The following is a 22,148-nucleotide window of genomic DNA, read 5'->3' as shown; positions in this document are numbered from 1 at the left end:
TTAAAATTAAACATTTTTCTTATGGAGGACCTGAGGGAATATGTTTTCATGAACAGAGAAGAATATGTATAACTATTTCAATTGTAAATAAATGGTTGTGCTTGAAAATTTGAAGATGAGGGGATAGCAAATTTTCTTTACATTTAAAACCTCCCTGAATTTGTTTCTTTTTCTTAGCAAAGTGAAAGAAATTTCAGACTAGTCTTACGATAGTCACAGATTCTTAAAATAATGAAGACTAAATTAGTTGATTCATGCTATATATAACTATAATCAATCTTGGTTCTAGCTAACAGCAAAGAAATGCTATTAATGACAATAGAGATTTGTATAAAAACAAGACATGGTCCTACAACTAGCGGCTTATAATCAAATAGTATTTGAAACACTTGATAAAGACACATTCCTTATTAAAAGAAAATGTAAGAAATGTTATCTCTTTATTTGGATATATATGATAATTCACTGATACATATAAAGAACAAAGAACTGTATATAATTTAAACATATATTTCAGTGGGAAAAAAATCATTTGGGAGGAGAAAAAATGTGGAAGCTAAGCAAAAGAAACTTAGATATTAAATATTATTAATACCAAGCTGCAGATAAATACCACATACAGTAGTAGTATTAATAAGAAAGTGAGATGGAAATGGTTAAGTCTTTCAGTATGGACCCCAAATTACTGAAGTTTTTATTCCTTTTTATTTACTTTGGATTATTTTGGAGAGGAACAAGATGATTTCAAGTTGGTAAAAATAAAGCAAAGTTCCAAGATACATTGATGAATATGATCTCACTGGAAAAGTATTAATGTGGTGAGATCTATCTGTTGGACATACAGGATTTGGTTAGATTATGGAGGGTCTTAACGTTCAAGCTCAAGCTTCGTGAATCCATTCTGAAATCTATGCTAAAGGCTACTCAAATTCATTTAAAATGAAAAAGACAAAGAATGTCATAAAGAAAAAAATCTGTTTTTGGAAGACAGAGCATTGGACTGGGTTGTTGTGAAGATGACATAAGACATATACTCAATACTAATTAGTGTGCAGTAACTGTCAGGTATAATAATAACGAGGAGCTCTGTATTTTTATCTTAGCTCTGCAACTAAGTAACTTACGAGCACGAACAACTCTACTTCTCTGGGCCTCAGTTTCCTAACATGTAAAATGAGAGGGGTAAACCAGATGATCCCAAGGAGTCATTTCAGGTTAAAAAATTCCAATTATTCATCTTGAATCTGGATACCAAGGAAGAGTCTCAGTACTTAAGCAACGCCAAGCCCCTCAAAGAATAAAGCTAAATAAATTTTCCATGGTCCAGTTTGCATATAATTATTTTGATCCAGTCTTTACTTAATTTTAAAAATTATAGAACAAAAGAACCCAAAAGTTCCCCCAAATGGTTCCAGTGCAGAACATTTGGGAATTTAAGTACATAATATTTTTTTAAACATATTTAACAACTCAATTCATACAGATTGACAAATGCAATGGAAAAGTAGACCACCTAAAGATTTTAAGAGATTAAACTCCACATTGTGCAAATTCTATAGAAAAACAATCAGCCACTACATATTAGCGCATCACATTAAAATGTATTTTAAAGTATACTTCCTCTCTTAAATGGCAGTGATTATACATTAGTGCCACCACAGAGCACTTGTAAACTTTTTTACGTTCAACATCATCCATATCCATGATAAATTGTTTGGTGAGCTCCAAGGTCTTTCTTGGGTCTGAGCTTTTTGAGTTTTCCTACTTTGACATTTACAGCCTCAACTCATAACTGTAGCCATCCATCCAGAAATGCCCATTGTCTAATGTTGGGGAGCAGGTGGTACATAGGTGAATCTGAAGAAATCTCTCACCTTTCGAAAGTGATAAAAGGGATGTGACTCAGTGATTGGAGACATAACTATATACCATGGGCAGTTTATACTTATCACTTTTTAGGAAAGAAGCTTGGTCAAAATGAACGAGACTCAGGCTGGAGACAGCTCCAGTGTGATTCCTGATCCTCTCTCTCTCTAGGGCCCTTAGTGTTAGGGAAGGGGAGATAAAAAGGATGCATGTCAGAATTGGCTGACTTCATCTCAGCCTTGCTTTTAAAATGCCACTGAGAGGCTGTGATAACACAAGTTGCTTTATAAAAAGGACCTATCCACCGGAGCTTTAATCAAATAAGTTACTTTTTTTTAAATATATTGAGATTCTTGAGAGCTAGCAACATATCCAAATTGGAAGGGGATATGTAACAAAGCAAATACTCTTCTCTGTTTTCATCAAGATTCAGAGTCTGTGGCTGTCGGGAAGTCCTCAGCATATGCAGTGGAGTGCTAACCAATGAACAGATCTAACTAACGAGGGGGCACTGACAGAAAGCAGCTTCTTTCCTCGAAATCCAAACATCATTTCGACTTGTTTGTTTTCATCCTCCTTGTAAGAAAAGGTACATCAACTTCCTTCAACACTAGGGAAATTGAAAATGTTTATTCAGGAATTTTCATTCACCTTCCTTTAAATTACAGTACATTACTTTAACAACAGAAAAGTGAATTATCAAATTTCCGTTGTAAATACTGACATAACAGATGAAATATATTTTTCTTAGTCACTCCATGTGTCTGTATTCTTCCACATTCCTATTGTCTACTCCGGGTCTGAGATGCTGTCTCCCTCTGGGATGCCTCCTCTAAGCAGGCCCCTTCAGCACAGAATAGCATCACAAAGGTCAAATCTTCTCGCCCAAGGTAAGTGGTCAGGATTCAAGTCTTCTTTAGAAAACGCTGTGCTGGGTCTCATTTTGTGTGATCCAACCAGATTGCTTTTGAACAAAAAGAGGAGTCAAACAGAACTTGGGTTTCCAGAGAAAAATAAAGTGCTGCCCCCTATAAATCACAGTCTCTGTGGAGAAAGGTGTCTTCCTAAAGAGGTAGAAATAATAGGGGGGTGTGTTGCAGGTGCCCATATTTCAATGATACTGAACACTGTATCTTTAAGGGCTTAAAATGGACTGACTCCACTCATCTCTCTGATTTTTTCATAAGTAAGCCAGAACACCAGTGACCAAGGGGTCTGAAAGATTAACCAAAGAAGTTAGTGCATATTTCAAAGCAATTATAAATATTCTACATATATGTATATACATCTTTGAATGATGAAGTCATTTGGAATCGACTCAGCCTAAAAACAAATATTTTGGCATTTAGCCTTTGTAAAGCACTTTATAATTTACAAAGCATTTTCATGTCTTACATTTCTGACAGATTAGAGAATAGAGCTTCCAGCTCAGAAAGAGTTGACTAACTTGAATGAAGGTGTAACTGTACCAAAAGGAATTATATATAAGGGGATGAGGTTTATTCAACAATAGAAGATATAAATGCTAAAGACACAGAGGAAAGTCACAGAGTAAAGATTAGAATTAATCAGCAGAGAAAGAGTGTCATGGATCCAATTCCTGTCTGGTTTGGTTCATAGGTGATGGGTAATACTGACCAGAGAGAACCTCTATCATACTGAAGAAATTAGCATAAGCAATTAGAATGTACAAATTATTTGGTTAGAGAGTTTGTAAAGCAATATGTATGCCATATATGTTTGGAAATATTGAGCATGTTATATTGGTAGATGGGAATCTGCTAAATAGTGGATTTAAGAGAACACATCTTGGTCAGTTAAATGTATGAAGACATAGACAAAATAAAGAATATGAAGCTGTGACAATGCGATATTCTTGTGACAACAAAAATGAGTGAGCCCATAACTGTAATCGGATCAAGGAGTAGAGGTCTTAGGAAAGAATGGACTGCGCAATGATTCCTGATTGCTTGATAATCAGACTACTTCCTCAGGTTTAACAACACAGCAACTAAACTATACGCAAATGCATAAATATTAATCGGGGATTGAGCAAAGCTACCTCTGCCTAGTGGAGGGGATTGGGCTTGAGTTTAGCTGGGTTTTGAATAGAAGTTAAAGAGGGTGATCATGTAGCCAGATAACATGAGTGGTCTCTAAATTGGATATACTGCGCCTCTGAGCAGGAGTGCATGTGCGCAGTGCGGGTTTACTTGCTTTTTCCTCACTGGCAGAGCTGTACCACTGAAAAGGATCCAAGTGTGTAGGAACCCACGTTGTCTTCTCTGGTCTGCCTGTTGCCATAACTACTGGCAGAGTCCTTCATGCCTATTACTGTGGAGCCGAACACAGGACTCGTGGGTTGATACTCTTGAATATTAAGTTTACAAATAAGCTCTTCCTGTTATTAATCTGTGTTCAGCAAGCAACCTTCTGATTATAACTTGGCTCCTCATATAGCTTGAATTTAGGAGGAAGCACGCTGTCCAGAGGACTTCAGCATCTGGGTCACTTGCTAAATGTGTTTCTCAATGTGACTGAGCTGATATTGTGGTCCGATCATCAGTTTCAATGGGTTCAGCTGAAGTGAGTCTGTATTTGCAAGGCCGATTTACTTGCAAGTGCTCATGAGTCAGGTTTCTACGCTCGGGGTCACACAGTGTGGCAAATCAACAAGGTCATGCCATCCTGCTGATCTTTGGTGGTTAGCCAGTCTTTCTCTAGTAACATCTCTCCATCACCACACACTGTCTCTTTTCTTTTAAAACTTCTATAATTAGCTGCAGGATTTTGAGAAACTCAGTATACTGTAATAGTTAGGAGCATGGGTTTAGAGTTGAACAGACCTGCACTCAGTTCCCAGCTCTGCCACATACTAGCTGTATGACCCTGAGAAAGTTTCTTATACTTTGAGCCCTGGTTTTCTCATTTGAAAAATGAGCATAACACCATCTGTTTTACTAGGCTCTTGTAAGACTTTCAAAAGTAATGTGTGTAAAGAGCTTAGCACAGTGCTGGTCATGTATTAAGTACTCTTTTTTTTTCTCTGTCATTTATACTTCCTGAGTCTCATGTATAGAGAAAATGGGTTGGTTAAGTAGTCTCAGTATTCTTCTGTACTTGGACATCCTCCCTGCCCCTCATCCCTCCTGACCTTGATTTTGTTTTTGTTTAATGGTTTCACCCATCCTTACCATCTCCTACACTAGAAACTTAAAAGTCCCATTTCCTTCTTTCCCTCCCTCACCTTATACACAGAATCAGTTACTCAGTCCTGTCGAGTTAACCATCACTGTTCCTAGAAGCTGTCTTCTCTCCACGTCTACAAGCATCTCCTGGCTAGACCACTGCCAAAACTTCCTTTCTTGTATCCTAGCTTTTAATGTATCTTCTGTATTGTTGCTGAAGTAATCCTGTCCCGAAACAAATCTTAGCACATCGCTCCCATGGTTAAGCAGCTGCTGGCTCACTATAGGGTTACACCTAAACTACTAAATGCCCCCCACGAGGTCCTTCTCAATGTAGTCCTTAAGTACTTCCCCAGGATTCTCACCCTCTGAGGATCTATTCTCCAGCCACACTGAATTTTCTGCAGGTCTCCAAATATGCACCTGACCTGATGCCTAGGCTCATGTTGCTCCCTCCTGCTTTTCTTGACAAATGCCTACTGATCCTTCAAAGCTCCTATCAAATACCGCCTCTGTGAAGCCTTGTTTCTTCCCAACAGCTAAAGCCATTTTTACTCTACTGTCCATGTTCCCACGGTGTTTTGTTCACACCTCTGGCAGGGCCCTAATACAACCTCCTTAGTGAGACTATGTCCTCTGGAGTCAGACTCCCTGGGTCGGATGCCCAACTCCATTAGTTCATAACTACCTAGCCTGGCCTAGTTATTTAAACTCTTTAAGCTTTTGTGTCCTCCTCTATAAAAGACAGATAGGATAGTAACCTACTAAAAAAGATTGTTGGGAGGATTCAATGAGTTAAGCCATAAAAATGATTAGCACAGTGTTGGCCATATACCAAGTGCATCAGCAACATTAGCTTTATTATTGCTGTAATTATAACTACCTACATATCTATCTTCTCCATCACATTATAAGCTTATCTAGTGCAAAAATAAACTCCATTTTATTGCCTAGTGGTATCAGCACTTACAATAGTGCCTGGTTCATGCAAGCCAAATCAAAATCTTCCTTTCCAGTAAGAAATATCCACAGACTTGAGACAATGTCAAGCTATAATCAAGACAATCAAAATAATGTTTTATAACTTGGGTACACTTTTGTATCAGATATTGCCAAGGACTTTGGCTATTAATTTCATGTTAATAGATATCTACTATCCCTGGGTGATGTCACTGATTCTCAAACAAATTTATTTATTACCATCTATATATGGACAGTACTAAAATCTAAATCGCCATCTCATTAGTCTTTCAAAGATGCAGACTGATATATTAAGCTAGTCATCTAGACATCTCTGCTTAGATGTCCTATGAGCATCCAAAAATTAACATATGTGAAACTAATTTGTCACTCTGAGTCTACAACATCTTCCCTGCAAATGATCCCCATTTTAGGAAATTACATCATCGGTTGCTTAGGTGAGGAATCTGGGAATGACTTCTCCTTGTCTTCTCTAACCACTTCCCACTCCCAGTCATGTTTCTATCTCTGTCTCCTAAATACTTCTGAATCTATATTCTTCTGTCCCCACTGTTACATTCTAACCCAGGCTATCATGGTCTCTCCTCTGTCAGTACTCTTGAAGTTTTTCCAACCCGCCTGGCAGCCAGAATGATCTTTCAAAGAACACACGTGTCATCAAGTCAGTGCCCCTCCATCTTATGGGTCCCAGGGCCCTGCTGGATCTGGGCCCTGCCTCTGTCTGGCCTCACCCTGTGCTGCTCTCCTCCAGGTCTCTATGCCTTGGCCCTCTAGGCTTCCTTCAGTTCCTTGAACTCATCATATTCCATGTCCACTCCAACTATTCTCTCCATGTAGAATGTTTCTTTCTGCCCTTTTCACCTGGCTAAGTTCTACTCATTCTTCAAATTTAAATTCAAAAGTCCATTCCTCCATGAAGATTTTCTTCATCTCCCAGCCTAGGATGCACTTACTTGCTATATCTTTCCAGAGCAGCATGCACTTTTCCCTACCATTCATCCTTCTACTTTCTTGCTCAGTGTTTTCCCCTCACCCAGACCAGAGGCTCCAGCACCAGTGCAGCAGCTGCGACTCTTCTGTTCACCCCAGAGCCAGGCATTTAGTACAGGGCTCTGCATAGAGTGGGTGTTCAGTAAATATTACTATATTATATTGTGTAAAGTATCGATTGTTTGAATCCAGACCTATAACTCATTCATTCTCTCAAATATTTTCTAACTTACAAAATACTTGAGTATCTTATTTTTATTTATTTATGTTACTTAAATAAGTCTATCTAATTCTACATCTTAGTTCACTTCAGTAAAAAATAACATACAAACCAAATAAAAATGACATAATGTTTTCACACTAAGCAGAGCTTTGTGGTAATAAGTATTAACTAGTAATGCAACATTTGCCATTAATGTAGATTTTGTTTGAAACAGTAACATTTTCATAGGGATGGTCTCTGGTATAAAATCTGTATACCTCTCCCCAACTACAATATTTTGGCTAAATAGACTACTAAAAATTTTACACTGCAGAAAATCTACCCACTGGTTTTGTAACAACAGAATATCAACCCGTTCATTTCTGGATGAAACTGAATTATTTTACCTTAATCCGCCAAGGAAGGTAATATGACTCTGAGGAGAGGTAAAAGAAAACAAAAAGAGATATAAAAAAGAAAGAAAGAACTGTGGTTTGGGGGCAGGGCCATGCCAAACAGCAGAAGAGAAAAGGGAAAATATTTACAGATTAAAAGTAATTTAAGTACAAAGAAAACAAAAACCAAGGAAGGAAAAACCTAATTTTACCATTCGCAGCCAAGATGGTAAAAAGCCTTTATATAGACTCATGAATCCTTCTCCTTGCACAGCCTGAATCAAGCAGTCAGTTGATGATTTATACAGAAGTCCCCTAAAAAGGAAGCAAAACAATGGTGTTAAATTTCCTGCGCATAAATAGATGTATAAATAAAATACAAATAAAAAATAACCTTAAGGAAACTGCTGATAAGTTAAATATTTTCTGCTAGTTTAGAACAGATAACATTTGTGCTTCTGTATATATAGATCACCTCTTAAGTTTAAAGATATTTTCAAAGTCGACTCTTTTGATCCACCCCACCCTTGGTCTTGTACTTAGAATTCACTCCACCTGGAATCCTCCAGAGAGAACATCTGTTTTATATGAAATCAAATTCTCCATGTTTCCTGGAAGTCACAAGCTTCTGAAGAAAGTGCTCTGTAAATTCTCAGCACAGTATGTTTTCAAAAACTCTTCGGAAACAATAAAGTCACAATAAACACCTTGTGTCTAAATAACATGATGGTTAAATTAGCTTATTTCCCTAAATGCACAGTACTTTTCCATCAGACAAAGAGCAGGTAATTGCATAAAAACAATTTCCTGGTTCAACACATAAACACACAAATCGATTTCTACCAAGAATAAATACAGGGAAGTGTCTCTAAAGGACAATATTATTACAGACTTTCAAACACATGCATAAGGAAGACTGTCTATCTACCTTCCTTGTTTATCTCGTGGTTGATTCATGATTCGGCTTTTGATGACATCGGCTGGTGTTCCCAGAATAGAAGCTACCAGTCCAGAACATAAACTATAGATACAAATAAATAAAGTTGAAAGATAATATGTAGCAGTTTCTAAATCTTACATCAAGAGAATTTGATATTGAGAAAGAATGGAATGCCAAATATATTACAAGCATATTCTTCATAATAATGCTCTTTTAGCTTAAAATCAATGCTAAAGTAATTCCTTAAAGAGGTACAAAAAATTAAAACAAAAAGAATGACATTGAACACCTACTGGTGCCAGGCACTCTTCTAGGCAGCAAATAAGACAGATAAGATCCTTCCCACAAAGGTACTTACACTCTTCTTGGGGAGAGGCAGAGGAGAAATGAAAAATTTCAGATGCTGGTAACTGCTTTGAAAAAAATTAAAAGGGGTAAAGTGATAGGGAGTAGCTGGGTGACAGACAGTTAAAGAAAGCCTGTCAGGGTGACAGCAGAACTGAGACCTGACTGGTGAGAAGGAAGCGTCCATGTGAAGACCTGGAGGAAGAGTGTTTCAAGTAGAAGGAAGAGCACATTAAAAGCCCTGAGTCAGGAACACACTTGGTGTGCTTAAAAGACAGAAAGCAGCATCCTGAAGAAGGGAGAGTCCAGCCAGATGAAAGACAAAGAAGCAGGCAGAGATTAGCCCAGGAAGGCTATTTAAGGAGTTTGATTTTATTCCAGATGTGAAGAGAAGTTATTGAGAGGACATTAAGCAGGGGCAATCGCATAATTTGGTCAACAGTTAACAAAAAATTCACTCTGGCCACTGTTTAAGCCTCACTTCACTAAGCTATTCCATTTGAATATTACGACCTTATCTTCTTCTCTCCATCCTAAAAGGTCTTTCTAAAATACAAGTCTAGTTTTGTCATTTTTCCTACCTAAAACCACCCAGGGCTCATTCCCTATGATCAGATTTAGCTCATACTTCCGGCCATGTCATACACATCACTCCAAGACTGCATCTCTCTTTGTCCCTTAGGCTCTAACAGTACAACTAAGGGTAGGTCTCTGTACTTACCACACTGGGCAGCACCTCCATGCCTGTAATTCTTCCACTTGGAATGTCCTGCATGCCATCTAATTGGAAAATTCCTGTTTTTCCTTCAATCTATGCTCAGGTGTAAGGTTTGATGAGTTTCTGCTTATCCCTTCTTTCTTTACCCAACAAGGTTAATCACTCCTTGAAAAAGGCTTCTTGCAAATACTCAAAACAGGCAAAATGGATGCAGTCAACCTACTGCAGAGTAAATCAAGATTTTGTCAATGAGTAACTGAAAAGTTAAGAAATCACCAGCAGTTCATTGTATATGTGGACATGAGAGAGACAATATTGGAACGTGATCAAAATTTCATAAACTGAAAACCCATTAACTGCTTTAAACTTTTCCAGGAGAAAGATGTGATGAGAAGATTGTGGTCAAACTCTATCACTGGAAAATAGAAGGCTGAGTCCAGGTCCCAGAAGCTGGCAGCTGAGTCCACAGACTCGGGTCACGAGAGTCTGAAGAACAGCTTATGTTTGGCTAGTGGAAAGCTAGAAAGGAACATCGTGGAGAACTTTTATGTCCTTATGGCACATCAAACACCTCACAAAAATGAGCACCACTGAATTCTGTGCCAGGATTTGTGAAGTCTCCGAAGGCTCTGTGATAGGAAGTTGAACTGCACTAGGAATTTTCATACTCTTTCTCTAAACTGCTGTAGCAGGAAGCACCCTGGCTCCTTCCACCTCTTTGGGGTCAGGATTTAAAATTCAAAGGGGTAATCACATTACAACTATTTGAATTCAAGAGATGGAACCCATGTAACCTATTTACATATTCCAGCAAATGACTCAACTGTGCGTAACTCTTCTTGGGTCTCTGTCCACATAATAGGCATTGGCTATGTGGAAAGAACTTATTGTTTCCCCATATATATTCCAGTAGATGCAGACTACTGCTCTTTTTATTTTTTTATTTATTTTTTTTTTAAGATTTCATTTTTTCCTTTTTCTCCCCAACGCCCCCCGGTACATAGTTGTGTATTCTTCGTTGTGGGTTCCTCTAGTTGTGGCATGCGGGACGCTGCCTCAGCGTGGTCTGACGAGCAGTGCCATGTCCGCGCCCAGGATTCGAACCGACGAAACACTGGGCCGCCTGCAGCGGAGCACGCGAACTTAACCACTCGGCCACGGGGCCAGCCCCCAGACTACTGCTCTTTTTATCTTCTTTCCTGTTTGTCCAGATTCTTTCAAAGTTGAATTTTTATATCACTGATTTTAATACAACTTCATATTTTCACACAGAAATGTCTCAACTAACATATAATTCACCTAAATTCTCAAACTATCTACCAGAAACAACATACAAAACAACATAATCAAGAGGTAAGGGAGAGCAAAGAAATAGGATAGAAACAGTTACACAGCTTTCCTCTCTTTGTCCAAAAGAAGGACACACCAAATTTTTACTTATTCATTTGCATCAGAGAGGCCAGGTACCAGCTCAGCTTCACACATAAGTGGCAAGAGTAGAAACTACTTCTACCAGAGTGTTACTATTAATGAATTCTATGTTTAAAATGTGGGTATCCCTCACAATGGGCTAGCAGAGATTTTTTTTTTTTTTTTTTTTTTTTGCAGGGAAAGATTCGCCCTGAGCTAATGTCTGTTGCCAAACTTCTTTTTTTTTTTTCCTCCCCAAAGCCCCAGTGCATGGTTGTATATCTTGGTTGAAAGTCCTTCTAGCTCTTCTATGTGAGCTGCCACCACTGCATGGCAACTGACAGATGGGTGCTATTGTTCTGTGACAAGGAAGCGAACCCCAGCCCGCTGAAGCAGTGATGGCACTGAACTTTAACTACTAGACCATCAGGGCTGGCTCTAGAGAATTTTTTTTAAGCTGTATCCTAACCACATCAAGGACGCCCTTCAGCAGCTGTGGGCCCCACATGGCACACAAAGACTTTAGGATGCAACTGCCAATGGCCTCATCTTCTCATCAAATTGTTTTGAGGACATAGTGTGAACTGGCTAGACTTCTTTAAAAAATAAATATTAAAAGAGAGCAAATAATGTATCAAGGAGACCTCAAGCAAGATGGTATATAGAGCCAAAGTGAGAAGATGGAGAAATAAAAGTATCATGGATTTTGCCAAGCTGCTGGGGTTGTAGTGGATGTTGCTGCTTTTTGCTATTGACTTTTCTCGCTCCTGGCTAGTAACACCCCACAATGAAGCCCAGGACACAGCTAAAGTGATAACGGACAGAGAGTGATCGTGCAAGTCTTCAGTTCTCTGCGGGGGACCAAATGGCTAGCTGCAAGACTGGTTTCAAACATTCCGCCAGCAATGTGTAGGAATCAGCGATGCTCTTCAGGATCAACTAAATAATCACGCTCATGGATCATCTTCGCACAATGTAAATGAACCTTTTGCACAGTTTTACCTCTTAATAGCCTCATGATTTAAAAAGAAAAAGGGGATTATCCTGATCTTTCTGTTCTGTCTCATTTCCTGACCATTAATGCAACTCCTCACCTTTCCTCTGCTTCCCTTATTAACGTCCCTGCCACCTGCCTCCCATCCCACTAAACTCCTGGTCAGTCCCCTACTGCTCCTGCTCTGCCGCAGGACTTCACTCTACTTCTATCATTTTTTTTAATTGTAAAATACACATAGCACACAATTTACCATTTTAACTACCTTATGTGTACAGATCAGTGCTTATACCATTTTTATTCTTCTTCTTCATATCAAACTCATTTTTCCTCAGATGTTGAGAGTCATATAAAGCTCTCTGATTGGACGGCTGCAGTCCCCTTCAAGCCTCCATGAGCATCCGTTTTATCTTAGGCCCCAGCATCCAGAACCTCCAGGGCACACAGCACTGTCTACTGACATCTTTACATTATCACTTAGATTTGAGTTCATGGTTAGCCACTTTTGAGCTGCCTCGTATACCACACATACTCAAACTGACCCATTTTAACACCTGATTCAGTGGTGGTGCTCAAAAATGAACCAAAGTCCAATCATCCCATTTTCTCAAAACCTGAGTTAGAGAGCAATAAGACTAAGTTATTTCCAATAAGGGCTGGAATATAGTGATGGGAAATCCTACATCTTTAAAAAAAAAGACAGATCTATTAGGTGGAGTAGTGTACATTGGGCAGATTTACATCTGCCAGGAATCTTAGGTTAGAACTGTGGCATTTCAAAGAACATTTGGGTAGAAAGACAATGAAAAAGAAACAGAGGTAATATCACTGTGCGACTACTGGATGGGCCTGAATATCCTGCTCCCAGAGTAGATCATAACACTGGAACAGACAAGCGTCTTGAAAGATGAGAATGTCTCACAAGATGACTTGACTGGGTGAAAACCGGGGAGGAAAGTCTCACAGGAAGAGCAAAGAGCATGAACAAAGATAGTGGAGGAAAGAAGGTAAGGGTAGGTACAGAGATAACACTAATGTTTATAGGGAAGGAGGTAAAAAATGGAAGGAGGCCTAAAATCTTCAGTTTTCTCACTGAAAGGGGAGGCCAGGCTTTTGGCTAGAGAAAGACTGGTGTAGCTTATAAACACACCTGGTAAGTGTTTGGAATGGGAAAGGGCGGTGAGCAAAGACTATAAAAAGATCGCTCCAGCAGCACTGAAGACAACACTTATTTTAAAAGAGTAGGAATGGAGAAAAACTACTCTAGAAATATTAAGTTAAGGTGAACCTGAAGTTAGGAATCTTTTATATCTATATGTTTCCAAATATCATTGATTTGACACTATTAATATACTTTTGGGATTGTCTAAACAGCATAAAGCGTTCTAGAATTTGGAAACGAGATCAGAAGCTAAATAAAACCACAATAATGTTAAGGACACTAGATATCGATGAAGTAACTCACTCGAATGGATAATCTGAAATTGTGTTGCAAAGAGATTAAGGTACTGCTTCTCCCTGAGATGCTCTTCTTCCTGTCTCTTTCTGTCAAGAGCCACAGCCCTTCAAAACACCTAATTCCGTCTCCTCCGTAGGCCTTCCAAGTGATTATTTTTAATACCTCCTCTGAACTCTACAGGAACTAGTCACTTTCTTTGGGCATTTACTGTACAGTGTTTTTATACTTGTTTTGTTTTCCCGCTTGGTAAATTCCCCAGGAAGGAGTTGGGTTTACCTTTTGTACCTACTGCAGGGCCTTGCACAGTGCCATTAACATGAAAGATGCTCAAACATATCTGCTGAACTGAGTTGGAGAAGCGATCATCAGAATCTGACCCTGGGATGGCCCCATCAAGGTACAAATATTTAGGGAGATTGAATCTGAAACATTCTGCAGCTCTGTCCCTTTCTTCCCCATTTTAACTGCAACAAACTTTAAGAAAGTTCCTCTTTATAAATGTACTATCACCTTTCTCTAAGCATGATATCACTAGATTCCCAATCAAAAGAGACAAAAAGTTAGAATTTATGCCAAATACGGAAGAAAAGATGATATAGAAAGAAAAAAAAAGAAAGAGTTAAACTAAAACAATCACTTACCTTGATAAACCATGAGTCATGATATTGTCCTCGAGTGGTGTATTCAATACCAAGTAGTGTTTCACTGTATCATAAGTGGTTAAATCTGGCAACAGAAAGAAAAAGAAGGCTTAAATATTCATTCATTCAACAATGAATGTCTTGTGACAAGAATATGCTAGGCTTGGAGCAGGAATGTGCACAAGGATGAAAGATATCATTCTTGTTCTCAAGCAGAGGAGAGCAGAGCCACAGATGGAGGGGGAGGAAAAGAGGAAGAGAGACAGACACTCAATTATATCATTGGAACATCTGAACGCAGCTATGCCTAAAGTCGGCCCAACCCCTGGGCTTCTCAGTAATAGAGCTGGTAAATTCCTTTTTCAGTCTGAGTTAGGTTGAGTTAAGCTTCTGTCACTTATAGACAAAAGGTCCTGACAACTTTTCTACACTAAGGTTTTTATACTTTTTTCTAATGACAATGAGAGCTGTTGAAGAGTTTTAAATAGGGGAGTGATATATCACAATACTGGAGTTTTATAAAGATGACCAACACTGAAATATAGGGAAGTGAATTGTAAAGAGGCAAGAATGGACAGGTAGATTTGATCATTCACCATATATTTGAGTGTCCATCGTGTAGTAGGCATTATTCCACACACTTGGGAAAGAGCCATGGACAAAATGAACAAAATCCCCATTCTCTGTTGAGAGTGAGACAATAAACAAGTAAACCACATGGCATTTCAGATGGGAGTAACTGCCCTGAAAACAAATAAGGCAAGGGAAGGGGATAGGGAGTAACAGAGGGTGGGAAGATGGGTATACATGAATTTTAAAAAGGGTGACCAGGGAAGGCCTCTCGATAACTTTTGAGCAGAGACCTAAAGCAAGCCTGAGAAAACAAACCTTGGCAGATATTGCAGAGAAAGTGTCCCAGGCCAAAGGGCAGTGTGCATTACAACCCTGAGGCAAAAGTCATCTCGGTATGTTGGGGGAACAGCCAGAAGACTGGTCTAACAAAAGCAGAGCCAGCAAGGGTCAGAGATGGAGAAGAAGAGCCGAGCCGGGGGAGGCTTCTGAGCAGGAGGGACTGGCCTTGTTACTCTGACAAGGATCACTCTGGCTGTTGTGTTTGGAGCAGACTACAGGGAGGCAAGGCAGATGGGCTGGAGACTGCTGCAGCCATTCTGGTGAGAGATGAGGATGCTTGGACAGGTTGCTGTGGAGCGCTGGTCAGATTCTCGTTACGTTTTGAAGGCAGAAGGAACAGGATTAGCCAGCAGATTGAACATGGAGCGAAAGAAAGGAATCAAAGATGAGTTGAAGGTTTTGAGTTTGAACAATTGGAAGGACAGAGCTGCCATTTATGGAGATGGTGAAAATAAGAATTGACTAATTTAAAAAATTTTTAAATAAAATGGTAGGCCCTGGTGACCTTGATAAGAGCAGTTTCAGAGGCACAGTGGGACAAAACGGCTGTGGGGTACATATGGGGAGACGAGTTAGGAGGCTTTTGTAGTGGTCCAGCAAGAGGAGATAGATAACACTTGGAGGAAGGAGTGGCTCCAGGGATGAAGAGAAGTAGACGAATTTGACATATACCCGGGAGATAGAATCGGCTGGACTTGGTGACTGATTGGCTATAAAGAGTAAGTGAAAGGAAAGAGATGAAAATCACGCCTAGGTTTCTGGGTTGTCCCAATGACAAAATGGTGATATCATGCTTTGAGACTGGGAAGAACAGAGAAAGAAGTGGTTTGATAAATGAGTTTGGTTTGGACACATTCAAAGCAATATATTTCAAATAACCAAATGAAGATGCTGAGTAAATAGCTGGAACTTAGGTAAGAAAATCTGAGCTGCAACAGATTTTGAAGCAATGAATGAGAAACTACAATCAGAAAAGTTTCCTGACAATTGAAATACCTGCCAATATGATGCAGTGGACATGGATGGACTGAAATAGCAAAACAGAAAATAAATTTACTTCCTTTTATGTTTAAGTGACATATTACTATAACCCTCAAAAATGCTAATTTCTTAGAATCATATAATTTTAGTCTTAGAGAGGACTCTTTCATTCATTAATTCATTCATCAAATGTCTATTGACTATGTACGAGGGACTGGGAAAATAAAGATCAATAAGACACAGTCCCTGCCTTCAGGGGGCTCACAATCTAGTGGAGGAGAAGGCAATGAAATGAGGTACAAGCAATAACAAGGATAAGCACAGAGAACCCCAGAAACACATAAAAGGGCATCTAACACAACATGACTAGGGAGGGGTGGTTGTGGGAAGTTCAGCAAAAATACACTGATGGAGAAGACACTTTAGCTGAGTATTAAAAGATCTGCAGAAGAAAACTAAACAGAAGAAGAGGGTGAGGACAGAGTATACTGAGATGAAGAATGGTTTGGTATGTGCAGGCACAGAATAAAGGAAAATGCTCTAGGGAAAATATTCAATTGTGATATTACAACATAAAGGAAGACTCAGCAGTTTATAATATTAAAAACAACAAAAATTTTCATTTTCCCTGATATAGGTGCTTAGAATTATGATTAAGGCAATTAGGACTTCTCAGAATTCAATAAAGTTTCCATTACCTCCCATATTCACCAGCGCTGCTCTTTGTATATTGGGTACCCAGCCTGCCCAAAGCCCACGTATTCCTCCTTCAGCTAAGATTTTTGCAAATGCATGATGCACGCCACGAAATCTAAGGAAAATAACAATGAAATGTGAAAACTCTATGCATTCCTGTATATGGAATGCAATTGGACAAGCTTCACCTATAGCTGTTAGGATCTGAAGTAAAATAACATGTTTATCCAGAATTGTTATTAATTGAAGCAATCCACATACGTCTAATTTCCAGGTAAATTTAATAATCCTTTAGAAAAAAGGCCAACATTTGATTTAAGCATTTTTTTATGGAAATCTTTATAAACTATGTCATCTTCTTATCCTCTCAGGTTATTGAACAGATTAAAACTCCTTTCTTGACATTTTACATCATCGGTGCAAATATTAACTAAACGAGGGAACAGTAATCATCAGATAACTGAGTTCAATTTACTAGTATCATGGGAGACTGGCAAATTGTGTAATTTCACCAAACAACAACATTAAAAAACATTGATACTCACATAGTCTCAAAAAAGAACTATTTTTAGACCAAAAAGTAGGAAAGAGAATCTCATAATAAGAGTTCTTAAAATTGAATACTTTTGGCTTAAGAAAGTTTACTATCTTATCCTTATTTTTCTGTACACAGATAAGAAATGGTGCTGAATCACGAGCCAAATCTGGAAACCTCTGGTATAAAATAAAGCTCTGGGTTTTTTTCATTTTGTTTTTGCTGAGGAAGATTAGCCCTGAGTTAACATCTGAGCCAATCTTCCTCTACTTATCTATATGGGTCACTGCCACAGCATAGCTGACAAGTGGTGTAGGTCTGTGCCTGGGATCTGTACCCATGAACCTGGGCTGCTGAAGTGGAGCATGCTGAACTTAACCACTAGGCCACAGGGCCAGCCCTAAAAGTCTGGGTTTTATATAGTCAGAAATACCTGGAGTCAAATGTCATCTTTACCACTTAGTAGCTGTGTAGCTTTTACTCAGGCATTATGCTCTCTCAGTCTCTCCAAAAAGATAATATGACACATTTATTGGGCATGCATTATTGTTACTATGCTACATGGGAAGTTATGCTTATAAAAGATGGTCACTGTAGCTAAAATTTATTGTGCACTTATTAAATGCCAAACTTTTTATATATGTAAGATACAATTTAGTCCTGAAAGCTCTGTGAAGTGTGAATTGTTATTCCAATTTACATCTGAAACTGAGGCTTAGAGTGTTTAGGAACTTGACTAGGGTTACAGAGCTAAAATGTGGTCGGGGCTGGATTTGAATCCAAGGTTGTCTGATCTCAAGGTTCATGTTCTTTACAACAACAGTAAATGTTTTTTACTACTACATCAAACCAAAAATTTCCAACATTAGAGACAAAGAGAGGGGGAAAAATGAAGGTGATCAGTTAAAAGCTCAGATATTTCTAGGTCCCAATAGTTAGTTCTCTCCATGTATCCAACCAGGGCAACATCACTTCTCCCTGCTACTTAGTAACTAGAAGTTGTTACGAGATGACAAAATGGACCCTGGGATTCCGTAACCTACTTGCTCAGACAGAGTGATACCCTTTTCTCCTCTGTGGTGCACATTCTCTCCCTGTTTCAAAGGCTGCAGGGGAGCCCTGACTGCCACAGCCCAACCTCATTTTCCACTGAGTCAGCTAGAGGAGCAGCAGTCTGTGGTGAGCTCCCAAAGGAGGCCCCAAACTCCCCCACCCCTCCGGCCAGCAGCACACCTGCAGTGTTCAGAGCCGCAGATCCTTTGTACTTAGCTCAGAGCATCCTGTACTTTTCCTCTTTCCTGGGAGAGTCTATCTATCTGCGAGATTTTGCCCCTTTCCCAGGCAAAACTGGCTAAGCAGTATTTTAATAAATTGTTGGACGTGAAGCCCTTTGAAGACAGGCAGACTTTGATAATATAAGGTAATGCAACAGGAGGCTTTCATATCACAAAGTCATGATTTTAAAAAAAAAAGTCCTTAAATTTGGGAAAAAGAGGAGGAGTGGGATCAGACAGGGAGTGGTAACAATTTTTAAGGTCAACCTTGCTATTTTCCTTCCTTGCTATTTTTCCTGCAGGGAAAAAGGGAAAGCTTTTAGGCAGCTTATGAGCCAAGCAGTCTAACTGTCATGCAAAGCTTTTGAATGGCTTCTTTTAAAGATGAAGAAACAGAGACTAGAAATGTTAAGTGACTTCCACAACACCAAGCCACAACGGCAAAATTGGGATTCACACACGGGCAATTTTTAACTGTCACCTTCTTTATGTCAAGCTGTAACAGAAGACCAGTCTAGCTGCCTTGGCTGGGAAAAGCAGCAAAGAGCTATGCACACGTACGATTTGTCTGGCAGAGAACATGTGCACCTTATCCTGCAAAGAAAAGGGCTATCTCAGCTCTCCTCATAATGAATATAACTTCTGAATTAAAAGGCAGAATTAATGTCTCGGTTTTACTGAATGTTGGATTACAAAAAGTGCATAAGTCACTAGGTAAATGTTCAAAACAAGGTGGTGGCAAAGGGGAAAGGAAAGGTCCCAGTTAAATGGAGATCTTACCGCAGCGGTTTTCCTTCAAGTTTCCTTTTTCCTTCCATTTGCATCTGAACCTTTACTAGGTCAGTTGGGTTGGCTAAAAATTGGCCAACAACACCAGCCATCATCCCTCCAATCACTGATTTCCTAATTGTAAAAGGAGATACACTTTTTAAAGGTTACCATTAATTTCACAAATTTTGTAGCAAACAGTACCGAGCTGGTATAGCCCTGCATAAGAGATTAGGACAAAGTGAAGAAAAGGACAGATCCAAAAAAAATCCGAGAGGAAAGTAGATGGCTTGTCTGTTTACTGATGGGAAGGTTAAAAGTCCACAGAGAGCTGAAATTAAAATCTGAAGTTTCAGGGGCTAACACGGCCTGAAATTCAAACCAAGGGCAGTAGCTTCAAAGATACAAACATCTGAACTGGTAATTTAATTGCAGTTTAATTCTGACCACATGGGGATGAAAACAGCATAGATGTAATAATCAGTCTAACAGACAAAGGCTGGTAAGTAAAATTTTATAAACTACTATTTTAGTAATTTTCAAAAAAGGGAGTTTGAAAACTTTCCTCTCTTTGAAGAAACTCTTTCTGTCTCTAGACTCTTCCTTCTCCTCATCTCCCAGAGCCAACGGTGGTCAAGTTTTGACTCTTCTATTTAAACATGCTTTGAATCCATCCTTTTCTCTCCTTCCCAGCTGCTCTTGTCTCAGGCCAGCTCCAATCTCTTAACTCGATTATTCCCATAGTCTCTTGGGGCAAAAGGGGCATTTTCGTTCTTTTTACTCTAAAACAATACTTGAAGAGGTACAAAGGGGTATGGAGTAAAAAGGGTCCCTCTCCCCAGTTTGCTCCCCTCTGAAGCAACCACAGGGACTAGTTTCTTATGCCTTTGTAGAGATAATAATAAGCATTCACTGAGTTTATGTCAGGCACTGACACGTTTTAAGCATTTTAAAAAATATCATTTAATTCTCATGTCAACCCTGACATTAGTACGGTTGTTATTTCCTTTTTATAGATGAGGAAACTGAAGCATAAAGTGGTTAAATGACAGCTCAAATCACACAACTAGTGAGTGGTACAGCAGCCAAGATGTAACCCCAGGAGTCTGAATGCACCACCCACAGTCTTAAATACTAAGTTACAATCGATAGTTTGTGCACACACAAACGTGTGTGTCTAAATATTCCTTTTTAAAAGCACAAATGTAGAACACCAGGTTGTATACAGTTCTGCACTTCAATCTTTTCCCTAAGAGCATATCTTAAAGCTTACCCCTATCAGCTCACGTAGAGCTGTCTCATTTTGAAAAATAGTTTCATAGCATTCCATTTTATGGATACACCATAATTTATAGAGCTGGCATAACTTCTCACTAAGAAATCTGAACATTTACATGACATTTGATAGATCCTGCCTAACTGCTTTCCAAAGAACTTGCATCAGTTCACACTCCCCCTACAACATAGGAGGGTGTGCCTGTCTCTCCTCACGATGATGAGCACAGGACATTATCATTGTGTTTTCTCTCTCAGAACTTTATAACCACTACTTCCTCTGTAAGTGTTACATAATTCTAATTGTTTAGGCATCTGCCTATATTACTGTGAGCTCAGTGATGGCAGGGACCATGTCTTTTTCATTACTACAGCCTCAGTACTAAGTACTGGACTGGCACGCCATAATCATTCAATAAACACTATTCACTGAATGGATGGTTCTGAGTGGGTCAAAGGACATCAAGCCAGTCTACCCTGAGAGGTGACTCCATAGTGAAATATTTCCTTTGAACTCGTTACCTGTACCTTTCCCTTCTGGAGGGAATTACAAAACGCAAAGACTGTTAGTCTATTCCATCATTAACTCCAGGAAAGCAATTAGTATAACTTAGTACATTACAATTTTTAAAAAACAGGGCCAAGACATTTTGCCCGCAAGGTGAAATTCTGCTTATTGCATTTTTTTTCATAGTTGTGGCTTGGAATTTTTTAGCACAGAAAACATACTACAGACATCTTTATATGTTAGTCATATAAAACCTACCTCATTCTTTCAAAGCTGTGTTATGTGTCCCTGTATAAATATATCATAATTTATTTAACTACTTCCAAATTGATATTTAAATTAAAAAAAATTTTGCTATTAACAACACTCCTACAGTCAATATCTTTGCGTGTGTTTCTTCATGCACAGGTACAAGTATTTCTGAATGATTATAATCATAAAGGAGGAGTTTCTGGGTCAAAGGATCACACATTAAAAAATTTTAACAGGAACTTTATTCTCCAAAAGGCTATAGTAATTTACATTCTCATTAACAGTTTAATGTCTAAAAGATAATTTTAATTAATTTCCCTGATTACTGGTAAGGTTGAACATTTTTATATGTTTAATGAACATCTGTATTTTTTCTTTTGTGAATTGCCTATTGATATTCTTTCCCCATTTTTCCTTTGTGTTCTTTATATATGTTTTATTGGTTTATAGGAGTTCTATGTGTATTCTTTATAACAACCTATTTTTCTCTGTTTCTGTTACATATGTTATAAGTGGTATGCACTTACATTCATCATTTCATCTAATCCCACAAAAACAAAAGCCTGATGGTAGATATTACTTCTACAGCTAAGAAAGCTGAAGACAAAAAAAGGTGAAGTGGTTTAACTAGACTGCACAGTAGCCAAGCAGGAATTTGAGCCAATTTCTGTGTGACTCTAAAGCCCGGGATTTCTCAGTAGGAGGAGGAAAAAAGAAGTTGCTCTTTAAGAATTCTTTTAATATTAAAGTATTAAATAATATATATAAACATACACAATTTAATATGCATAGGTACATGTATGTTTGTATAAATTGTG

The 22,148-nt window shown here is 38.7% G+C and overlaps 1 protein-coding gene across 10 annotated transcripts in view; it reads right to left on the bottom strand.

Moving 5' to 3' along the window:
• SLC25A27 (solute carrier family 25 member 27) overlaps positions 1–22,148 on the bottom strand; it is a 29,082-nt gene that overhangs the window by 1,651 nt on the left and 5,283 nt on the right. Inside the window, exons 4-10 of one of the 10 annotated variants that reach the window (XR_011430050.1) lie at positions 19,308–19,430; positions 16,721–16,833; positions 14,130–14,214; positions 9,629–9,847; positions 8,551–8,643; positions 7,835–7,937; positions 422–3,081 (exon numbers count right to left, since the gene is read on the bottom strand). Coding sequence is in view for 5 of the 10 variants with exons in the window: in XM_023625041.2 (XP_023480809.1) it covers positions 3,010–3,081; positions 7,835–7,937; positions 8,551–8,643; positions 14,130–14,214; positions 16,721–16,833; positions 19,308–19,430 (589 nt within the window). In the remaining 5 variants the exon portion in view is untranslated. Of the gene's footprint in view, positions 1–421; positions 3,082–7,834; positions 7,938–8,507; positions 8,644–9,628; positions 9,848–10,552; positions 10,749–14,129; positions 14,215–16,720; positions 16,834–19,307; positions 19,431–22,148 lie in introns of those variants that run through there. The other 9 variants (XR_011430051.1, XR_011430052.1, XM_023625041.2 and 6 more) reach the window with 9 other exon arrangements.

The sequence above is a fragment of the Equus caballus genome, chromosome 20 (assembly GCF_041296265.1).
Source record: "Equus caballus isolate H_3958 breed thoroughbred chromosome 20, TB-T2T, whole genome shotgun sequence".
Lineage (NCBI taxonomy): Eukaryota > Metazoa > Chordata > Mammalia > Perissodactyla > Equidae > Equus > Equus caballus.
The sequence above is the reverse complement of the archived record's forward strand: the minus strand, read 5'-3'. Positions and strand labels throughout refer to the sequence as shown.